Source organism: Heptranchias perlo, chromosome 14 (genome assembly GCF_035084215.1).
Source record: "Heptranchias perlo isolate sHepPer1 chromosome 14, sHepPer1.hap1, whole genome shotgun sequence".
Classification (NCBI taxonomy): domain Eukaryota; kingdom Metazoa; phylum Chordata; class Chondrichthyes; order Hexanchiformes; family Hexanchidae; genus Heptranchias; species Heptranchias perlo.
In genome coordinates this window covers 27,220,923-27,243,755 of record NC_090338.1, presented here as the reverse complement: position 1 = coordinate 27,243,755, position 22,833 = coordinate 27,220,923, and the positions used below count along the sequence as shown (strand labels likewise).

At 47.7% G+C, this 22,833-nt stretch overlaps 1 protein-coding gene across 4 annotated transcripts in view; it reads right to left on the bottom strand.

The window, feature by feature from the left end:
• LOC137332374 (organic cation/carnitine transporter 2-like) overlaps positions 1-22,833 on the bottom strand; it is a 139,740-nt gene that overhangs the window by 8,924 nt on the left and 107,983 nt on the right. Inside the window, exon 10 of one of the 4 annotated variants that reach the window (XM_067996152.1) lies at positions 6,407-6,956. The exons of 2 other annotated variants lie outside the window; for them this stretch is intronic. In XM_067996152.1, the coding sequence (XP_067852253.1) occupies positions 6,849-6,956 (108 nt within the window). In that variant the 3' untranslated portion in view covers positions 6,407-6,848. Of the gene's footprint in view, positions 1-6,406; positions 6,957-22,833 lie in introns of those variants that run through there. One more of the 4 variants, XM_067996149.1, reaches the window with a different exon arrangement.

Sequence of the window (22,833 nt, the reverse complement as noted above, 5' to 3'; positions counted from 1 at the left end):
TCTGTTTTCTGTTTTGTAGCCAGCTTGCTATCCATTCTGCTACTTGTCCCCTGACTCCACATGCTCTGACCTTAGTCATGAGTCTATTATGTGGTACCTTATCAAAGGTCTTTTGAAAGTACATTAATAAGCTACATGTTTTGTGGACAATTTATAAACAAAATTTGTATTTATAAGCGAACACGCGGCATAATGAAATATTTTAAAAATATTTCACGTAAAGCAAAGACCAATTTAATACATCATTAAATGTAAAGTATATACAATAAGCTGTTCCACTCCATCCTCCCCCATTCTAGTGTATCTCAGAAAACCTGGTTCTAATTAATCTCCTGGCAGTCAATGTGGAAAAACCAGCTTAGCTCCTGCTCCATAATCAGTGATTTGCATGATAGGTCCATTCAAACAAAACATAAAATTGCTAAGCAACATAGGAAGGACTAACAGTCTTAAGCAATAATTTCTGGAATCATAATGAATTGAATGGAATTTATATTTAAGCCTGAAGAAAGATGCATGGTGGTACAATAGGTCATCTTTTGTTCTGGAACAGTATCCAGATAGATTTTGGAGTTATTCACAATGAAGATGGTGATTGGTTACAAAGCTGGGAACCTGGTAATGACTTTGCGCTGATCCACGACCCTAAACAGCATGGCACCTACCGCTCAGTGAGACAGGGTCAAGACCATTCCCCTGACATCTGCTGGGTCACATCAATCACCAATCACCCACAACCAGCATCATGCAGTGTTCTCAATGGCTTTCCACACAGTCAACACTGACCATCACTTAACCATGTCGGCCTGCGAATACCACTCATCAAAAGTACAAAGAAACCCCGATGGAACTTCAGGAAAGCTAATTGGACTTTGTTTATAGAACCTGTTGTATGAATCATTGTTACTATCCCACAGAATAACGAATCGGCAAAGCATTCAAATGCTTTTGTGGAATCCTCTACAAAGCAGCAAACTCCACAATCCCACCTGGCTTTCCCCTTGTACAGGCTGTACCTGGTGCTTCCTGTGCAGGCTGTACGTGAACGTCGTGCTGCCTGCTAATTAGAATGATTCTTCCATGCACTCTCTCAGCAGGCTTGCTGAGAGGCTGCATGGAGAATCATGAAGCTCAAAATGGAGCATGGCCAGTGCTCGTCACCTCTTAAAGGTGCAGGTGCACATTTTAAAGGGCAGATGCACAGTCTACTGGGAGGAGGGAAAGATGGCAGGAAGGATCGCGGGACCGGTACGAGAGTGCGCCTCACGCTTCTCAGATGATGCACTGGTGACCCTGGTGGAGGGGGTGGACGAAAGGAGGGCCAACCTGTACCCACAGGGTAGCAGGAGACCCTCCAGACTCCACCCTCACAAGCAGTGGAAGGCTACGGCCCAGGAAGTCAACGCCAGGAACATAGCACCATGCATGTGGGTGCAATACCAAAAGAAGTTCAATGATTTGACATGAGTGGCCAAGGTGAGTGAATGCAAGTGTCAAGTGGCACATCCTACCAACTGCACCACTGATCCACAACACTCCCCGTCACCCACCCATCAACAGGCACTGCCCATCCGTATGTAAAGCTGCACTTGGCATGCTGCATCTCACCCTCACATAGTATCACACTTGCAGGCCACACATTCACAAATCACAGGTTACACACATTGGTAGCTATTCAATCATGACAGGCACATCACCCACACACCTTGCAGGATACTCACTGACACACTGCCCTCTGTCTTGCAGGAGAAGGTGGCACATAACAGCCAGCAGCAGGAAAGACTTGAGGAAGGACAAAGACTCCTACACGTCCTCACTCCCATGGAGGAGACCGTGCTTCGGATCATTGGGCGGCCGTCACTGCAGCCATGACCACATGCCGCACTGGTGGCCCCGATGAAGGGGGTCTCTCCATATCTAATGCTCCTTCTCGTTTCCCACATTTCCCTTCTCCCACAATCTTTTCTGACTCATGTGGTGCAGATGCTGTCGGCACGCACGTCTTACTTGCTCCTCTCCCCACTCCACAACTCAACCTATTTCCCTTTGTCATTTACAGATACCCAAGAACAGGTGCTGGCACTGTCCATGGAGGAGGTGGAGGACACTGAAGCCACACTGTCACTCAATCTGACACTTGCGTCCTTTAGAGGCTAGGTTAGACGAGGAATCTGCATGTGGTGAGATGCCAGGCACAAGTGCGCAGGAGCCGGGGCGGGCGAAATGATACCACAGGTGTCCGCTCACTGGAGGGCGAGGTCGCACACTAGTTCTGCTGCAGAGGTGTCAGATAAGGACTTTGAAGGGCCAGGCTACATAAGATGGCTGATGGGTGTACACCACCAAATGCTTGGTGCACCAGAAAGCCTGCCAGAAAGTCTGCACACAATGACAAGGGGCATGGAGGAGTCCACCTCGAACTTGGCACAGGGCTTTGCGCAGAGCTTGGAGCCCATCCTTTCTCATGTGGAACGGGTGGTCACCTCCATCAGCGCACCTGTAGAACCCACCATGACGCAGCGCCTGATGGCCAATATCTCTGCTTCCATTGCAGCACAAACCAATGTGATGAAAGGTCTGCAAGATATGATTGAAGCTCAGGCTGCTGCAATGGAAGCTCAGACTGCTGCTATCATGGGGACCACTGTGGAATGGGGCTGCCAGGGCGTCACAGCACTCCAGCAATCCGTTCTCTAGCTGATCGCCAGGATTGCTAAGGCGCGCCCCACGCGATTGCCGTGGAACCATGGTGGTTGGACCTGCTGTCCTCTCTCTGGATGATAACATTCCTGCTCCCACCCCTGCCACTCCGCCATTGCCCTTGTTGTTGCCTGTCAGCCAGCCAGGCGAGATTGCTGCAGCCCAGGCCGAGATGATGCAGTTTGAAGCTGGGCCCTCTTGGCCCAGAGCTGCTCGAGGTCATCCCCTAAAGTCATCTGCACGCTCCTCAATTGAAGGCCAGCAGTCTTCCATCACCCATGCTCCAGCCACTGGGGATGCACCTCATAGGAGCACTAGGATAGGTAAAGGCACACGAACAACAGGCACTAAGGGAATGCACAAGGGTGAATATTTGCATTATTTAATTTGTTAATTGATAAATTTGACTTTGAATTTGCATTCAGTGGTGGTTTTTATTTCTGCAATGAGCTGAGGGAGAAAGCAACATGTAATCAGCTGGAGGGCGATTTGTTGGTTATGTGGGAGCGGACAGGGTGGGGAGTGCAAGACTGTTGGTGAGTTGGGAAATGTCGTTCATATTATTGATACCAGGCACGGATCAGGTGAGCACTCAGAGCCCTTGCAGACAAGGTGTGTGTTCCTTGTTGCCCCCTTGCGTCTTCCTCCACTTCCTCCTCCGGCTCCTCCCCCTCCTTCCTCTTCCTCCTCCTCGTCCTCTGACTCAGGGTCTTGCCGGATCATCAGTGGCAAGTGCTGGTCTCTTATAATGGCGAAGTTGTGCAACATGCAGCATACCACGATGAATCTTCCCACCAACTCAGCGGAGTACTGCAGGGCTTTCCAGACTGGTCCAGGCACTGGAGGCGTTGCTTCAGGAGGCCTATGGTATGCTTCACAATGTTGCGTTTGGCAGCATGGCTCTCATTGTAGACCCACTCTTCACATGTGCGTGCATGCTGCACCAGAGTCATGAGCCACCACATGAGGGGATAACCGTTGTCACCCAGTAACCAGCCTTTGACTTACTGAGCCGGTTGAAAGATAGCTGGTATGTTGGACTGTCGCGTACAAAGGCATTGTGACTGCTCCCAGGGTGGCGGATATTGACGTCCATGATACAATGCATGTGGATGCAGAGCAGCTGCACGTTCAGGGAGTGGAACTGCTTTCTGTTCATGAAGATGGCCGTGTTGATATGTGGAGCAGGCAAGGCAATATGCGTGCAGTCAATGGCTCCCTGCACCACGGAGGAGCCTCCAATGCGAGCAAACCCTCATGCTCGATCGTTCTGCTTGTCTCATGGCTGGAAATCCAAGTGGGAAAGGATAACCCTACTGCCAAAAGGAGACTCATTGGGTCAACACTCCAGATGCTAATGCCTGCATCCCAGGGAATGAAGGAAATTGACCCAACCATGCTGCTCATAATGAAGAAGTCATGTGAGCTCTGAACGTTGTTAATCACACACGTAGTCTTCAGCTATTTGGTAGGCTGGCTATTCAAAGCTGTTATCTTGTCCGCTTTATAAGGAACTATTCTGTGCCTGTCAATGAGTGGGTGGAACATGGGTTTCCCCCAGCGAGACAGACTTTGTGGCTATGATTTTTATGACCCCCCACATACAATAATCTTGCATTTCTCAAGAGTTTTTTCACATAGATGGGAAGAGGTGACATTTTTATGTTCCATTAGGTGTTAACATGTGGTTTAAGTTAGGGATTATGGCTTCTCATACTAGTAAGGGATGCCGGTAGTCTTAACACAGGTCTTCCTGGTGCAATTGACCTCGTGGTTTTATGGCTTGAATTAGGTGAGAAGATTTTATGGCCAAATTATACAGGAAACACCAGGGCTAAAAGCCTGAGTGATGGTTTAAACTAGCTGAGAACTTGGCCCTGTTATTAACACAAAGGCAAGTTTCGAGCGGCGGGGGGGAGTTGCATGCACAAAACCCGGAAGTAATATTAGCGGGTCAGATTCTGCAATCTCAACTTGATTAAATGATTACATTTTTCCTTCTGGGTTTTGTGCCTCTAAGCTGCGCAGCGGACATGATGTGTAACCGCATGATGCGATCTGAAGTCCACTATTTAAAGGGCCAATGCAAAAATGGAATTTGGAGGAGCCAGGAGGTATTTACCATGGATTCATGAAGAACAAGGCCAGCACCTAACTGGGTCAGGAAAAGTGAGTACAGTTGCTGATTCACCAACATCCTGTGGTGTACAACAAACCCCCCCCCACCTCACTCTGTCTTGCCAAGCATACTCCAACATAACACTTCTCACACCCACTCAAGTTTCAGTAGCACCCATCCTTCCTCACCTCCCCATGTAACCATCCACCGTGTACATTCCCCCCAATCCTGATGCAATGTGATGTAGCCATCTGTAATATCTGTTTGATAGTCAGCCTAACCCACTGCTCTGCATCCATCGGGTGAATACGTGATCTTCAGTCACTCACAGGTCTGCTGGTTCACCCCTTATAGGAGACAACAGTGCAAAACGCAAGGGAGAGGGAAAAGATTGAATGTGACCTGTCACAAATTGTGCAGCTCACAGATGCAGAGCGCACCATGGAGAAAAGTGGCACCTCTACTTCCCTCTCGATCGGAGATGGAGAAACTGGGAACTCGCAGATGCTTGGTGACAGAATTTTTAAAATCTCTGACACACATGCTGACTTTATTTCATCAACGATTGAACTATAAGAAGCCTGAGTATGGTGATTGTCAAAATTGTTACTTTGACAGGACTAATTCATATTGCTTTCTTTTGTCTTCTGGGGCCTTCACACGTCGAGCAAGAGTCTGCGGATGACAACGATTCCTCAGAGGATCTCATTCCTTCTGAGGGTGCACTGTCACAGAACATACAGCCATGCACCAGCACAAATACTCGCACTTTGGTGGGTCCTGCTAGATAGTTGGTTGGGTTTTCACTTGGTGATTCACAATTTACAAGTGAGCACGAGCAGATGCTGATGGCAGGGGCAGTTGTGGAGAGTCCACTTTGGAGGGCGCACTCCTCTCCAAGCTCTGCTCAGCTGGACACAGATGCTGAACCCCGGGGGCCATTGTTGAGAAGAATGATTGAGGTACAGCAGCAACTTTGCGACTTACTGGCAAATGTGCCACGCACACTGTCCACAATAGCGGAGAGGATGGAGGAGTCCTACGCCAACAGTAGTGGATTGGTGTCACAGGTAATTGCGAGAATGTCTGCCTTGGAGAGGATGGCCGCCTCCATGGAGCTTCAAGCACTGCTCTCAAATGAGTCTATGCAGGCCACGACCACGGCCTTGCAGGAGATGTCTGCCACCTTGAACAGCATGACAGATACCTTACCTTACAACGTGACACTGATTTACAGTAAGCTGCTCTCCAGCACAGTGGTGGGAGTGATATGGCACTGGCCCAGGAGAAGGATGAAGGCAAAATGGGACATGGAAGTGGGAACTCCACTCAAAGCGCTCCCACGTCTCACCTATTGTTCCCCGCCACCCACCCCCCTATCAACCAGTACCCGAAATGCTGCCTCCTCTCCCTATAGTCGAGTCTGCCGCTGCACAGGATCAGGCGGAGCAGTCTTTGGCGGGGCCCTCGAGCTCTAAAACCCAGAGGTCATAGGCCAAAAGCATCTCAGCAGTCATGGCAAGGATCTGAGCAGCCTGCCTCGACCTCTGCTGAAGCCACAGGGGATGCACCACATAGAAGCACCACAACGGAAACATAAGTTAAAGCAATTGTAATTCACCAAGGGTATGTATGTGGGTGTTTGACAAAATGTTATGTTGTGAAGTTTCATTTTTCATATCGGCAAATAACACTTATTGATTGGCACCACTTCCATATCTTGCCCATTATTGTGTCCCGAGTGCTAACTTGCCCTTTAATTTGCTCCATGGTAAATGTCAGTACATGACAGGACCCATTGGGCAGATGTGCAACGGGTGTATGTGTGGTTGAGGATTGTTTTGTGCAAAGGGAGGAGTTGGTCGTGGTCGGAGCGGGCCGGAGGATTTCAATTTTTATTTTTCCCTGTCTGACTAACTAAGTGAACCTTTGAGATATGAGGGCAGCAATGTATGTGACTGGTCTGGCGATGGGTGCCCCATCTTCATATTGCTCATCTTCCTCCTGCTCTTCTTCAATGTTCTCGTCATCAGAAGATGATTGATGAACGCCTTGGTTGTCCTCCATCTCTAATCCCCTCTGCTGCACAACGGGCCGGAAATTGCTCTGACTGGCGTGGCAAAGTCCGCAGCAGCCCCTACGAATAAAATGAACTAATTTAACTTATCCCGTGTCCATGGCATGGAATTGCCTGAATTGAGAGGCTGGAAATAAACCGTGAGATCAGGCCAGCCTTGAACAGTGTGGGCTGCTGCGCATAGCAAATGTGAGAATGGAAGCCCCGCCCACAAGCAGGTAAGTAAAACTCATTCGTTTAAAGTGACATTCTCTGTTAGTTTAAATAAAAATTTAACATTCCTTATTATAAAAAGCCAAGGAAATTATTTAATTTACTGAAGCTTACAGAAGTTAAAAGTTTTTTTTTTAAAATGTTACATTTTTAATTTTTATATTTTATTTAATGATGAAAAAAATATTCAAATAAGAGTAATTGACATTCCACATTTTTAAAATTTAATTTTTTCTTGTCGCAGTCATTAATAGTCATCTCGCTTTCAAAAAGTAGTGTACGGCTGGTATTTTCCAGCGTACCTTTTGGTGGCATAATTATCTTTGGCTGGGCAGATGGGTAAGTTTACGAATGTTTCCTGATTGTGTTTGATTGTAACGTAGGTGGCCCTTTAATTCGCAACTCTCAAATCACCGTTCATTTAGTGCAATTGATGGCACCCTGCACCTGTGGGAAGCCAGCCAGTGAGGCAAAACCAGCTGTCCACTCATTCTGGCTATTGAGGGGGAAGTTGACATAAGTGGGCACCCTGGTAAACAACTCATCCATTACCTGCCTTCTACATTCATGTGCAGCTGACTGAAAGACCCTGGAGATGTCTCCGGAGGCACACTGGAAGGAGCCAGTTGCAAACAAAATTGAGGGCAGTGGTGACTTTTACCACAGGCAATGCGTGGCCACAAGATGAAGCAGGGAGCAGCACTTTTTGAAGGAGGCTGCAGATATCTGCGACCACCTGCCGGCTCAATCTGAGCCTGCTTAGGCACTGCTTTTCAGATAGGTCAAGGAAGCTGAGCTTCAGTCTGTAGACCCTCTCGCGTGGGTAGTGCCTCCTGCGACCTCGGCCTCTCTGTTGCTCTTCTTTCTGCTGTTCCCCAATCTGCTCTCCTCTCTGCTGTTCTCCAGATCACCACAGTATGATAGTAAGTACAGCACAGGAGGAGGCCATTCGGCCCATCGTGCCAGTGCCGGCTCTTTGAAAGAGCTACCCAATTCGACCTATTCCCCTGCTCTTTCCCTGTCGCCCTGTAAATCTTTTCCCTTCAAATATTTATCTAATTCCCTTTTGAAAGCTACTATTGAATCTGCTTCCACCACCCCTACAGGCAGTGCATTCCAGATCATTACAAAGTCATCTCTGGCTCTTTTGCTGATCACCTTAAATCTGTGTCCTCTGGTTACCGACCCTTCTGCCACTGAGAACAGTTTCTCCTTATTTACTCTATAAAAAACGTTCATGATTTTGAACATCTCTATCAAATTGCCCTTTAACCGTCAAAGGAGAACAACCCCAGCTTCTCCAATCTCTCCACATAACTGAAGTCCCTCATCCCTGGTACCATTTTAGTAAATCTCTTCTAGCCTCTCTAAGGCCTTGACATCCTTCCTAAAGTGTGGTGCCCAAAATTTAACGCAATACTTCAGCTGAGGCCTAACCAGTGTTTTATAAAGATCTAGCATAACTTCCTTGCTTTTGTGCTCAATGCCAGGATCCCATATGCTTTTTTAACAGCCTTCTCAACTTGTCCTACCACCTTCAAAGATTTGGATGTGTGCACCCCCAGGTTTATCTGTTCCTGCACCCCCTTTAAAATTGTACCATTTAGTTTATAATGCACCTCCTCATCTTCCTACCAAAATGTATCACTTCACACTTCTCTGCATTAAATTTCATCTACCATGTGTCTGCCCATTTCACCAGTCTGCCTGTGTCCTCCTGAAGTCTGTTACTATCCTCCACATTGTTTACTACATTTCCGAGTTTCATGTCATCTGCAAACTTTGAAGTTTATACCCTCTATACACAAGTCCAGCTCATTAATATATATCAAAAAGAGCAGTGATCCTAATACTGACCCCTGAGGAACACCACTGTATACTTCCCTCCAGTTTGAAAAACAACTGTTCACCACTATCTGCTTTCTGTCCCTTAGCCAATTTTGTATTCACGCTGGCACAGTCCCTTTAATCCCAAGGGGCTTTAATTTTGTTAACAAGTCTATTATGTGGTACTGTATCAAATGCCTTTTGAAAGTCCATATACACAACATCAACCGCACTCCCTCTTCAACCTTCCCCGTTACTTTATTAAAGAACTCAATCAAATTAGTCAAACACGATTTTTCTTTAACAAATCCGTGCTGACTCTCATTAATTAACCTATTCTTTTTCAAGTGCCAATTAATCTTGTCCCAGTTTATTGACTCCAAAGTTTCCCCACCACTGACCTTAGGCTGATTGGCCAGTAATTGCCGGGCTTATCCCTCTCCCCTTTTTTGAACAGGGGTGTAACATTTGCAATTCTCTAGTCCTCCGGCATCGTCCCATATCTAAGGAGGATTGGAAGATTGTGGCCAGAGCCTCCACAATTTCCACCCGTACTTCCCTCAGTAACCGAGGATGGATCCCATCTGCACTGAGTGACTTTTCTACTTTGAGTACTGCCAATCTTTTAAGTACCTCCTCTTTATCTATTTTTATCCTATCTACTATCGCTACTACCTCCTCCTTTACTGCTACAATATCAGCATTCTTTTCTCTAGTGAAGACAGGTGCGAAGTATTCATTTAGTACCTCAGTCATGCCCTCTGCCTCCATAAGAAGATTTTTTTTGTCCCTAATCAGTCCCACCCTTCCTTTGACTACCCTTTTACTATTTATATGTTTATAAAAGACTTTTGGATTCCCTTTTATCTTAGCCGCTAACCTATTCTCATACTTTCTCTTTGCCCCTCTTATTCCCTTTCTGTTAGATCTCCTTTAGATACTTTCTGCATTCAGCCTGGTTCTCTACTGTATTATGAACTTTACATTTATTATAAGCCTCTTTTTTTTTCTGTTTCACTTTAATCTCTATGGGGGTTAAATTCGATAACCCCTGAAATAGGGTGCAGGCATCGCGATCTGCGATTAACCCGTGCCCGATGCTTCTGATGCAGGCAGCACGTGAGCTTTGTGCTACCTGGTCATTAATATGATTTCTATGTGCAGCCAGCACTACCCACACTGTTGCGTGGCTGCATGCACAAACAGGAGGCCCAAAATGGGCTGTGGTCAGCACTTGTTAGAGGCAGCCTGCACCTCTTTAAAGGGGAGATACACAGTCAATTGAGAGCAGCGCAGGATGGCAGGAAGGATTGCTGGACTGGCAAGAGAGCGCACCCCAAGCTTCTTTGACCACGCACTGAAGGCCCTGGTGGAGGGAGTGGACAAAAGGAGGGCCATCCTGTACCCACAGGGTGGTAGGAAACCCTCCAGACACCAACTGCACAAGCATTGGGAGGGAATGGCCAAGCAGGTGAATGCCAGGAGCACTGCACCGTGCACTTGGGTGCAGAGCCGAGAAAAGTTCAATGATTTGACAGGAGTGGTCAAGATGAGTGAACGCAAGTGGCACATCCTACCAACTGCACCATTGATCCATGCACGACACCCCCTGTCACCCACCCATCAACAAACAATGCCCATCCATACGCAACACTGCACTTGGCATACTGCATCTCACCCTCACATAGTACCACACTTGCAGGCCACACAACCATCACTCACAGGTCACACGCTAGCACTTACTCAACCAGGACAGGCACATCACCCAGACACCTTGCAGGATGCTCAATGACACACTGCCCTCTGTTTTGCAGGAGAAGGTGGTGCATAACAGCCAGCAGCAGGAGGGACCTGAGGGAGGATAGGCACTCTTACACGTCCTTCTTCCCCACCACCGGAGGAGATGGTGCTGTGGATCATTGGGCGGGCCGTCGCTGCGCCGTGGCCACTGGCGGCGCTGGAGGTCCCGACAAAGAGGGTCTCTGCATACTTAATGCTCCTTCTCATTTCTCACATCTCCCTTATCCCACAATCTTTTCTGACTCATGTGCTACAGATAGTGTTAGCACGCATGTCTTACTTGCTCCTCTTCCCCGCTCCACAACTCAAGCTGTTTCCCTTTGTCATTGCAGATACTCAAGAACTGGAGCCACACCATCACTCGATCTGATACTTGCATCCACCAGCTCAGATACTGACACTGCGCATCCTTTAGAGGCTAGGTTAGAGGAGGGATCTGCATGTGGTGAGACACCGGGCACAAGTGCACAGGAGCCGGGGAAGGAGGGGGGGGGGAAACGGATATCACAGGTGCCAGCTCGCCGGAGGGCGCGGTCGCTCAATGGTTCTGCTGCCGAGTTGTCAGGATGACTTCGATGGGCCAAGCTACAGAAGAAGGCTGATGGGGGTACACCACAAAATGCTTGGCGCACTGAAAAGCCTGCCAGAAAGCCTGCACACAACGTCAAGGGACATGGAGGGGTCCACCTCAAACTTGGCAGAGCTGGTGCCCATCCTAACCCACGTGGAACGGGTGGTCAGCTCCATCAGCACACCTGAGGAACGCACCAGGAGGCAGCGTCGTGATGGCCGATGGCAGCACAAACCAATTTTATCAAAGGTCTGCAAGCTTCGGTTGAAGCTCAGACTGTTGCTATGAAAGCTCAGACTGCTGCTATCGTTGCTCTGGGGACCACTGTGGAACAGGGCTTCCATAGCATCACAGCACTCCAGCAATACGTTCTCCAGCCGATCACCAGGATTGCTAAGGCGCTGCCCCGTGTGAGTGGCAGTGGCGCCATGGCAGTCGAACCTGCTGTCCTCTCTCTGGACGATAACATTCCTGCTTCCACCCCGTCACTACCAGTTTCCTTGCTGTTGCCACTCGGCCAGTCAGGCCAGACTGCTGCAGCCCAGGCGAGATGGTGCAGTCTGAAGCCGGGCCCTCCCGGCCCAGAGTTGCTCGAGGTCATCCTCCAATGGAGGAGTGTGAAGATGGCCTTGCACCACACATGCCCCAGCCACCTCATAGAAGCACTAGGATAGGTAAAGGCACATGAACAACAGGCACTAAGGGAATGCACAAGGGTGAATAGTCTCCTTATGTTTGCATTATTTAATTTGTTAATTGATAAATGTGACTTTGAATTTGCATTTGGTGGTGGTTTTTTTTGCAGTGAGCTGAGAGAGAAAATAATGTGTAATCAGCTGGAGGGCAATTTGATGGTCATGTGGGGAGTGTAGGACTGTTGGTGAGCTGGGAGATGTCGTTCACGTTATTGATATCGCTCACGGATCAGGTGAGCACGCAGAACCCTGGCGCACAGGGCCAGTGTTCCTTGTTGTCCCGTTATGTCTTCCTCCACTTCCCCCTCCGTCTCCTCCTCCTCAGCCTCTTCCTCCTCTTCCACCGGCTCAGGATCTTGCCGGATAATCGGTGGCAAGGGCTGTTCCCTATAATGGCGAGGTTGTGCAGCATACCACGATGAATCTTGACACCTGCTCAGTTGAGTACTGCAGGGCTCCAACAGAATGGACCAGACAGCAGAACTGTTGCTTCAGGACGCCTATGGTATGCTCAATGACGTTGCGTATGACAGCATAACTCTCATTGTAGGCCCACTCTGCAAGTGTGGGTGTATTCCTGACTGGGGTTATGAGCCACCTCATGAGGGGATAACTCTTGTCACCCAGTAGTCAGCCTTTCACTTGCCGAGCCAGTTCAAAGATAGCTGGCATGTTGGACTGCCGCATAGTGAAGGCATCGGGACTGCTGCCAGGGTAGCGGGCATTGACCTCCATGGTGCGCTGCGTGTGGTCGCACATCAGCTGCACATTCAGGGCGTGGGACCCCTTTCCATTCATGAAGATGGTCGAGTTGAGATGTGGAGCACACATAGCAATACAGCTCTTGCTCGCTCATTCTGCTTCTCTCTATCAAGAGGGAACGTGATGAACCTTTTGCGCACCTTGTACAGTGCCTCCGTGTCCTCCCTTATGCAGCAGTGCAGTGCACACTGTGAGATGTTGCACAGCTCGCCAGCAGAAGCCTGAAAGGATCCAGAGCCGTAGAAGGTCAGCACCACGGTCACCTTGACAACCACAGGCAATGCTGTCCTTGCCCTGCTCTGAGGCTGCAGGGCTGCAGCAGGTGACAGATCTCCATCACGACCTCTTTGGTGAACCTCAGCCGTCGGATGCACTGATCCTCGCTCATCTGAAGGTCAGAGTGATGTTCCCTTAAGGCCCTCTTAGGATATGGCCTCCTGCTCAGTTCCCTGCGCATCGTCTTCCTCCTCCTCGTCCCTCTCCTCTCAGATTTACCTGCTCTGTGTGGCCTCTCTGCATGCTCCCACTCGTGTTCTGTGCCCAGCGGGAGCCCTAGCAGACCACCCATGGTTGCCAGGAATCTTGTTCAAACACTATTGTAAATTACACCAATCGTAAGGCAATACCTGGCAAACCACTCTCAAATGTACTATAGCAACTCTCTAAGTATGGGAAGCTTGAACAAACATGTCCTGTTCTACCAGCAGCCAGAAGCAATAATCCAGCAACTAATCTGCAACACCTGCATGATCCCTTTAAATAGCTCTGGTGGGGGGAGTCCTCCAGGATCTCTAAGACATGTTCAGGTGTGTGTGGTTAAGACAATTCATTGAGGGGAGCGTTAAGTGCCAAAATGGTGTCTATCACTTTAAATCAGCATTGTGCATTGATTGTACGCATGTTGAACCTCCTTTAAACGCGCCATCCCTATGTTCCAAATGGCGTCCGGCGCATGCGTGCATTCCAGGTGCCACTTTGAAACTTCGAGACGCTGCGTAGCACCAAAACAACGGGCGCTACATGGCTGAATTTCCAGCCCTATTTCTTTAGTCATCCAGGGAGCTCTGGCTTTGGATGCCCTTCCTTTCCCCCTCGTAGGAATGTGTCTACTCTGTACCCGAACCATCTCCTCCTTGAAGGCCTCCCATTGTTCAATTACTGTTTTGCCTGCCAATTTGTGATTCCAATCCATCTGGGCAAGATCCCTTTTTAACTCACTGAAATTAGCCCTCCTCCAGTTAAATATTTTCACATATGATTGGTCCTTGTCCTTTTCCATTACTGTTCGAAACCTAATGATATTATGATCATTTTTCCCCAAATGCTCCCCCACTGAAACATGCTCCACCTGCCCCACTTCAGAACTAGATCCAGAACTGTTTCCTTCCTGGTTGGGCTAGAAACACACTGTTCCAGAAAGTTTTATTGTACACATTTCAGGAATTCTTCCACCTCTTTGCCCTTTATACTGTTACTGTCTGAGTCTATATTGGGATAATTAAAGTCCACCATTATCACTACTCTATAGTTCATGCATCTTTCTGTAATTTGCCTGCAAATGTGCTCCTCTATCTCCTTCCCACTATTTGGTGACCTATAGTATACACCCCTAATGTAATAGCTCCTCTATTATTCCTTCATTCTAGGAATTCCATTCCCTTTTCTCCACTTTCTCCCTTCTGTCCAAATCGATAAATAGATAATTAAAATGTTGTTACCCCTTCTCATCTCTATAATCTGACTGCAAATTTCCTCTTTGATTTCCTTTGCACAATTTGGAGATCTGTAATACACCCCTACAAATGTAACAACCCCTTTACTTTATCTTTGAGCTCCAAGAATATTGACTCTGTTTGTACCTATTCCTTGTCAACATCAACCCCCGTGAGAGGATGTATTCCCTCTTTAACCAATATTGTCACTTCATCTCCTTTCTTGTCTTTTCTATCCCTCCTAAGTGTATTATGTCCTGACAAGTTTATTTTCCATTCTTGTCCAGTTTGCAGCCAGGTTTCAGTTAATGCTATTTTGTAGATTTTCCTGTAAAATAATGGCTTCTTGTTACTAGCCACCCACCCTCCTTCCACCCCGTTTGTTGTTTCTCTTCAGGTCTCCCTGCACCATACGCAATGTCACGGCGAGAGAATGTCCAAAACTTGCAGACCTTTGTCAATGGCACTCATGATCCGAGTGTTTCTGTAAACCTGTCAAAATCCATATTATTCTCTGTTTCTTTCTCCACAGATGCTGCCGGAGTTGCCGAGTATTTCCAGCATTTTCTGTTTTTATTCCATATTAAACACCGTTCACACCATTCGATGCCATTGTCCTTTCTGAACCCACTCCTAAATTCGAATGCAATTACATGTTGATACCTGCTATTAAAGAGTATCTTAATATTAATAGAAACTTCACAAGTCCTTTGTGTGAATTTAGTCCCTTTTCTTAAAATAACACTTTTAATCCAAGGTTTATTCCTGAATCTCCACGCTGGCTGCTGTTAAAGGGAAGGAATCAGGAGGCTGAAGCAATACTCCGACTCATTGCAAAGAAAAATGGTGTCACTCCACCAGCAGTGCTCGTCACTGACCTTGAGGTATGACACACAATACTGCTATTGATTTCTGTGTGGTCATTTAGCCCTTTAGTACATACTTGCTCTTTTCCTTGAAAATTTTCCTCATCCCCTTTCTCTCATGAAGTCTTGACTCTCTACTATGGTTCGACGGGTGTCATTCACCTCCCTTGTCCAAGTGACTATTCTTTCTCATGTATGAACCAAGATCATGAATGCTAACAGACTTTATGACCATCAAGGATCTCATGGCCAAGCCCAATCCAGTCTTCAACCAAAAGCAAACACACGTGCCCTTTCCAGCAGGATTCACCGCATAGCAATTAGGCATGAGAATCCTGGCTGATTTGTTTTTGCTTCCCTGGGATTTTTAGGACAACTGTAGTGCCACCAACTGCACAAACAATAGATCAGACATGGTTTATATGGCTCAGTACCAGTCGGAGGCTCAGCTGAGGGTCAAATAGGATACCAAGTTTGCGAACAGTCTGGTTCAGCCTCAGAAAGTGGCCAGGGAGGGGGGATGGAGTCAAGGCTGTAGCTGAGGTGAGCTTGGTGGCAACGTACAAATAAGGCCAGTAGAACAATATCCCGTGGTCCTCTCGCCAGCCTCTTTAGCCACATGCAGAGGCCACTGCAACCAGATTACACCCGAATTCAGGCACAATCTTATTTCTAGACCACAGATTCTGGTCACCCAAATGATTGTTCTCGATATGAAGGCCTGCTTCGAAATAGTGTCAACTTATTTTTTGATCCAGATCTGCCCGATAAGGTACTATAAAATGACATGGAGGAAGTGAAACAGAGGATAAGATTAAAAGACGGAGATAAAATAGACAGAAGGAAAAAGTCTTAACCCCAATCATCTGAACATGTCTTAGAGTGCCTGGAAGACCCCCACCAGAGCTATTTAAAGGGACCATGCAGGATTTACAGGTTAGTGGCTGGATTATTGCTTCTGGCTGCCGAGACATTTGTAACTGTTTTTGGAGGTCTCCCAGGCTTGAATACTAGGATGCGGGGACATGTCCTGACTCTAAATGTTAGGCTGTGCAGGAGTGAAGTTAGGAAATGCTTCTACATGCAAAGGATGGGAGAAGTTTGGAATGCTCTTCTGCAAACGGCAGTTGATGCTAGCTCAATTGTGAATTCTAAATCTGAGATTGATTGATAGATTTCTCTGAACCAAGGGTATTAAGGGATATGGGACTAAGGCGGGTATATGGGGTTAGGTCACAGGTCCACCATGATCTCATTGAATGGCGGATCAGGCTCGAGGGGCTAAATGCCACTGCCACTTGCTGCCTTCTGATATGCGCCACCTTCTCCTGCAAGAAAGCGGGTCGCATGCCTGGGTGATGTGCCTGTCATGGTTGAATAGCTGCTAGTGTGTGTGGCCTGAGAGTTGTGGGTGGGCGGCTTGCAACAGTGGTAATGTGTAAGGGTGAGAGGAAGCATCTGATTGGAAGAGTTGAGTACTGATCGAAAGAGTTTATTGGTATGTGGGTGATGGGGGTGTAGTGCATGGAGCAGTGAATGCGGCTAGTGGTGTAGTTGGTAGGAGACGCCACTTGACAGTTGACCTCATTCACCTTGACCACTCATGTCAAAGCACTGAACTTCTTCCTGCACTGCATCCACGTTCTTGATGCTGTGTGCCTGGCATTGACTTCATCCCCTGCTGCCTCCCACTACCTTTTGGGTGTATGTTTGGAGGGCCTCTTGCCCCCGCCCCCCCCTGCCCGCCCTCCGTGGATATAGAATGTCCCTCTTTCTGTCCACCACTTGCACCAAGGTCTCTAGTGCATCAGCAGAGAACCTTGGTGCACGCAGTCTCGCAGGCCTGGTACAAACTCAGATCAGCAGATTGGTGAGGTCTGGCATGCAGATTGGAGGATGTGAGATTTAGTGGTGCACAACCTTGAGTTATGTTAAAACATTGAATAATCAGTGTGTAAACATAGGGATGGGACCTGCATCTGTGTTTTACGTGTGCGATGTCTGCTCTCTGTTTAGACTCCGTGCAGACAGCAGACTGTTATTTTCAGCAAATAACAGGTACCAGCTATTTTTAGGAGATTTCTAACAGACAGACAAGAGATTGGAGCTCCCTCTGTTGGTGGAAAGTGTGAATTGCAAGCAATCCTCATTCAACGCTGATTCCCAATGCAGATTGCAGGTAAGTCCTCAGGCCTGACGAAAGTCTCGTCCTGTCTGCGCAGGGACCATTGGGCGGGGTAATAGGGCATCACGCTATCCCCACCAAAAAACGGACCTTATCCAATTTTTCCCCGATAGAATTCAGAAGCATTTTGCAGCCATGTTTCAGTGTCTGCTTGCTTTTACTACAGAGCGGATCTGACGGTCTGATGAGGAGGCAGCACACACTGGCTACATATGCAATCTACTAGAAGTGGTGAACTTTTAAGCTCCAGTAATAACAATCTATCACTCTACAGATTATCAATGCACAGACAACAATGCCTCACATCCAACTCTTAGCACATTGCTAGGATTATAAATTGTTCCTGGTTGACATTGTTGCTCAAACTCTGTGGGAATGCTGTCATACCTTGTCACCAGGACTGAGCTTTAATGCTTCTGGATCTGTCTGGAAAATTGAAAGCGAGATCAGTGTTTTTCTGCTGGATTGCTGAAAACCTACACTGGCATCTTCAAATTATTCAAAAAAAGGAAAAAGATTGTTACTTTAAGACTGTTATCATTAAAGCTTCGACAAACAACTCATTTCTGCTGTTAGTATCTTTTGCTTGTCAGTGTTTCTCATGTTCCAACACTCAGATCCGTATAATAATTCAAGGATTGCCATCGCTTCATAAACTCTGAACTTCGTTTTTGCCAAAATATCTTTGACCTTCCATATCCTGCTTACGCAATCATTTAATAATGAATTAACTTATTTAGTAAAATGTAATCAATTTTCTCACTGAATTTCTTTATTAATTAATTTTTTATTTCACCTCACTGAGGTAAAATATCTTTGAATGCATTTTTATGGCATCAGAATGAGTTACTTTAAAAACTGTAAATCTTCTGTGATTGCAATTCTTAAACTTGCTGTGTCTAATATACATAAATGTTTTGATGGCCTCAATCTTTAATTTTCATACACAAAGAGGGACTTGAAAAATGAGGTAAGTTCAGCGAATTCCTCAGGCCCCAACTGTTTATCCTGATTTCTGTTTGTTTGCACCGATTTTTGCGTATCCTAATGAGATTGGCAGGAAATTTTAGTGTAAGTACCAGTCGACAGGATCGGCACAGAAATTGGCATAACTTGTCGGTTACGCCAACGCAGGCAATTCGTGGCCAAGCACTTTAAAGGTTGTATTGGTGAACTATGTTGTGAGATTGGACAATGATACAATTTTAACAAAATCTGGAAAACTGTGCAGTTAAGACTTTACATTGAAACATATGTACCATCTGCTGAGCACAAAGTTTTCTCTCTAGCCAAAATTACATTTTTAAGTTTTGTACATTACAAACTATAGCTACAAGGTGCAGCCGGGTTTAACTGCAAGGAGCAGGACTCTCTCAGATCTTTTTCTTGCCTTTTTCTTGCAATACTCTGCTCTTTTCTCTTCTTGTCCTAAACGCATTGGTTCAAACTGATATTTAGGGCCCGATTTTAGCAGGGGTGCGGGTTCTCGGCGGGTGGGCAAGCGGGCGCGTGGGTAACGCGCCCGGTGAAATTAGTGGGGTTCCCGCGCGATCGTAGCAGGCAAACCACTAATTGGAGCCACTTGCTTGCTCCTCCGGGTTCCCCGCTGTTGATCTGCGGGCTGCGCATGCGCAGTAAGATCTGTCAGCTGGAGGCGCTCTATTTAAAGGGGCAGTCCTCCACTGACAGATGCTGCAACCAATAGCAAAGATGACTGCATGGAGCAGCCCAGGGGGAAGGCTGCTCCCAGTTTAATGATGCCTCACCCCAGGTATCAATACATGGGGTGAGGGGGAGGGGGAGGACAGAGATCTTCCACCCGGCGGGCGGGAGGAAGCGGCCCGCCTCCGCCACCAGGAAGGCCTGGCTCGAAGTGGCAGAGGGGGTCACCTGCGCCACCAACATATCGCCCACATGCACACAGTGCAGGAGGCGGTCCAATGACCTCAGTAGGTCAGCCACAGTGAGTACACGTAGTCCTTCCCCTACACTCCGTCTGCCACATCACTGCCCCCACCCCACATCTCCTTCGGCACTGCCAACACTACTCTGTCACATCACCCCTCATACCCACTCAAACCCCATCCTCATCTTACCTCCACCTACTCACCTCGCCAGTACTCACCCCGCCACTACCATGCAATCCAATCCTCATACAATCTCATTGCTCTATCCCATACTCACCCTCTCGTGCATCTCTCTCACGGCCAGCCTCACTCAACCTGCCACCACCTGTGCTGCAGCCACAGGGCATGCATCGCATATGTGCAGTAGGCAGCGTAAGGCAAACGTGTCGTGAGCATGAAGGGGATGCACAAGGGTGTTTGAGGGTTTGTCATGGTTGTTACTTCTATTGAATGTCAGAACAACTCACATCACACATTATATTGACACCACCACTGCCATGTCTTCGCGAATCCTGTCCGCCTTGTGCAATAATGCCCGCTCCTGGGTATCACTATGAGGACCCACCACTGATGCCACCCATTGTGTCACTGCAGAGTGGGTGTAGGTGTATTTGCAGGGCTCTTCTGCGCAGGCGACTGAGAGACATCGGCGATGTCCCCGGTTGCACCCTGGAAGGCTGTGGAGGAGAAGTTCGGGAGGGCAGTGGTGACTTGGACAGCGACAGGTAAGCAGATGGTGCTGGGGCCAGCCGGGAGCAGCTCGGCATGAAAGAGGCTGCAGATGTCCACGGCTACATGTTGAGTGACTCTGAGCCTCCGTGTGCACTGCTGCTCAGAGAGGTCCAGGAGGCTGAGCCTCGGTCTGTGGAACCTGTGGCGAGGGTAGTGCCCTCTGCGATGCATCTCTCTCTGCGGTAGCCCTCCCTCCTGCTGTACAGGTGGATGTGTCACAGCACTCTGTTGTGGAGCTCCACGTGTCAGAGGTGGACGGCGTGGATGGCGAGGCTGGTGAGGCTGGTGATGCTGTTCGCCCTCCGAGGAGGTCATGACTGCAGCTACGGCGGCCCCCATCCGCAAGATGTACATCTGAGGGTGTCCGCAAGGTAGGTACATGTCTCCGGACCCCGGGGTAAGTGTGCAGGTTGGTGACTTTGACCGTCAGGAGGAGGGTGGTGGAGGCCAAACTTTGTCCCAAGTGACAGAGTGGCCTCCTGCAATGGGTGAGGGTCTCCCCCCCCCCCACACCTGTCAAATGGACCTTTGCAGCTGCCACAGGCTGACAGCTGCAACATGTCCATTCGATCTCGGAGTGTTTCCCCCAGTGTGGGAAACAGTCCCATGTTGATCCAAAATCACACACAGTCCCTTAATCAGGTCAGTCAATGACCTGAAATAGCTAAATAAATACTCTCAAGTGGCATCCCGCTGGCTTTAATTGCCTGCGGGATTCCCACCAGCGGGGGCTGCGCGCGCACGCCGGCGCGTCAGCGGCGAACCCGGAAGTGGGCGGGATCGAGGCGGGATCCGGTCGGGATCCTGGATTTCCCGATTTTCGAGGCCCCCTCCCGCCGAGAACGCACCCGATAGCGGGTGCTAAAGTCGGGCCCTTAGTTCCATGGGCACCAGCAGCACTGTGGTACCTTCATGCATGAACCTAAAGAATAAGTGTTAACAGGCTACTCAACTGCGGGGAGCCTCACTTCATGATCCTGTCCATTCCTAATGTCCATGCACATGTACTTTCTGGCAGGGCTCACTAGGTAACCACCGGGCTGTGACTTTGGCTGATTCCTCCCCCCACCCCTCCGAGGCCCTAAGCACTGTCAAGTCTCCAATCAACTAACTCTGCACAGATTGTATGGGTAAGCACCGTATCATGTGATGTCTTCATCCACCATCCCAAGCCTGATCTTGTTCTCTCCTCATGTTCACACACACACACACACACACACACACACATTCCAGCAGCATTTCACTATCTTGCAATCAAAAGTAGGAATCTGGCTGATTTTTCCCACGGTGAAGTGTATTGACGCCAATTATGGTGCACCTACTGCTGACTGGGTTTTGATCAGATAACTCAGCACAGTCCTGGGATTGATCCTGGGGCCTCCGTGGTCTCCAGGCAGTACATTTTCCAATTGAGCCTGTTTATCTCATTCCCTGTTTACTTCCCAGTTTACCCCACTCCCCATTTTACTATATTCCCTATCTTCTGCATTCCCTATTTATCTCACTCCCAAACTATCATATTTCTTGTTAACCTCACCCTCTGTTTTCCACATTTCTGGTTAGCCATTTTCTCTGCTTCCCACACACCCTATTTACTTTACCCGATACTCACTATTTATGAGTTTAGCACAGTCAGCTGAATGAACAGGTTAGAATTTCACTGGTGAATGGTCAAAGTGTAACTCTGCTTCAGTTTTTAACTACAAAGTTACTTTATTAATAGGTAGATCAGGAAGGTGAATGGGTGGCTGAAAGACTGTTGTGGGAAGGAGGGTTTCCATTTCATGGGACACTGGCATCTGTTCTGGGACAGGAAGGAGCTGTATCGATGAGGACGAGCTCCACCTGAACTGGAATGGGACCAGTGTCCTAGCGGTAAGGATAAATGGGGCTGTCGATAGGACTTTAAACTAATAAGACGGGGAGAGGAATCTGGTGAAGATAACATAAGTCTGAAGAAAAAATAAATAGGAAATGAGAGTAAAGGTCAGACTAAGATAAGGAATATTGGCAACATAAACAGTCAGGGAACAAATATAGTTACAGAACGTCAGTACAAAATGACTGTTAAAAATAAAGTGAGGTGAACAATTACTAAAAAGAAATTAAATTGCCTGTACAGCAATGTGCACAGCATCCAAAGCAAAACAGGGGAACTGGAGGCAATAATTGATAGAGGGGAGCCAGATCCGGTAGGGGTAACTAAGGAACAAGACTGGCAGTTAAATATTTCAGGATATAATGTATTTAGAAAGGAAATGGAATGTAGAAGGGGGGGTGGGATAGCTGTACTAATTAGGGGCAACATAATGGCAATAGAAAAAAGGGATATAAGTAACATTAAAATACAAACAGAAGCCATATGGATTGAGACAAAGGATAAGAAGGGATCGATCATGTTAATAGGTATATTCTACAGTCCACCTAATAGTGGAAGGGAAGTGGAGGATGAAATATGTAGACAAAATGAGTAAAAAAAACATTCAATACTAATCATGGGAGATTTCAACTATCTCCAAATAAACTGACAAGAAGAGGTAGGGATTGGAGTTTTTACAGTGTGTACAGGACTCCTTTCTTACCCAGTATATGAGAAGCCCAACAAGAGAGGAATCACTGATGGATCCAGTAATGGGAAATGAACCAGAGCAGATAGGAGAAGTAAAC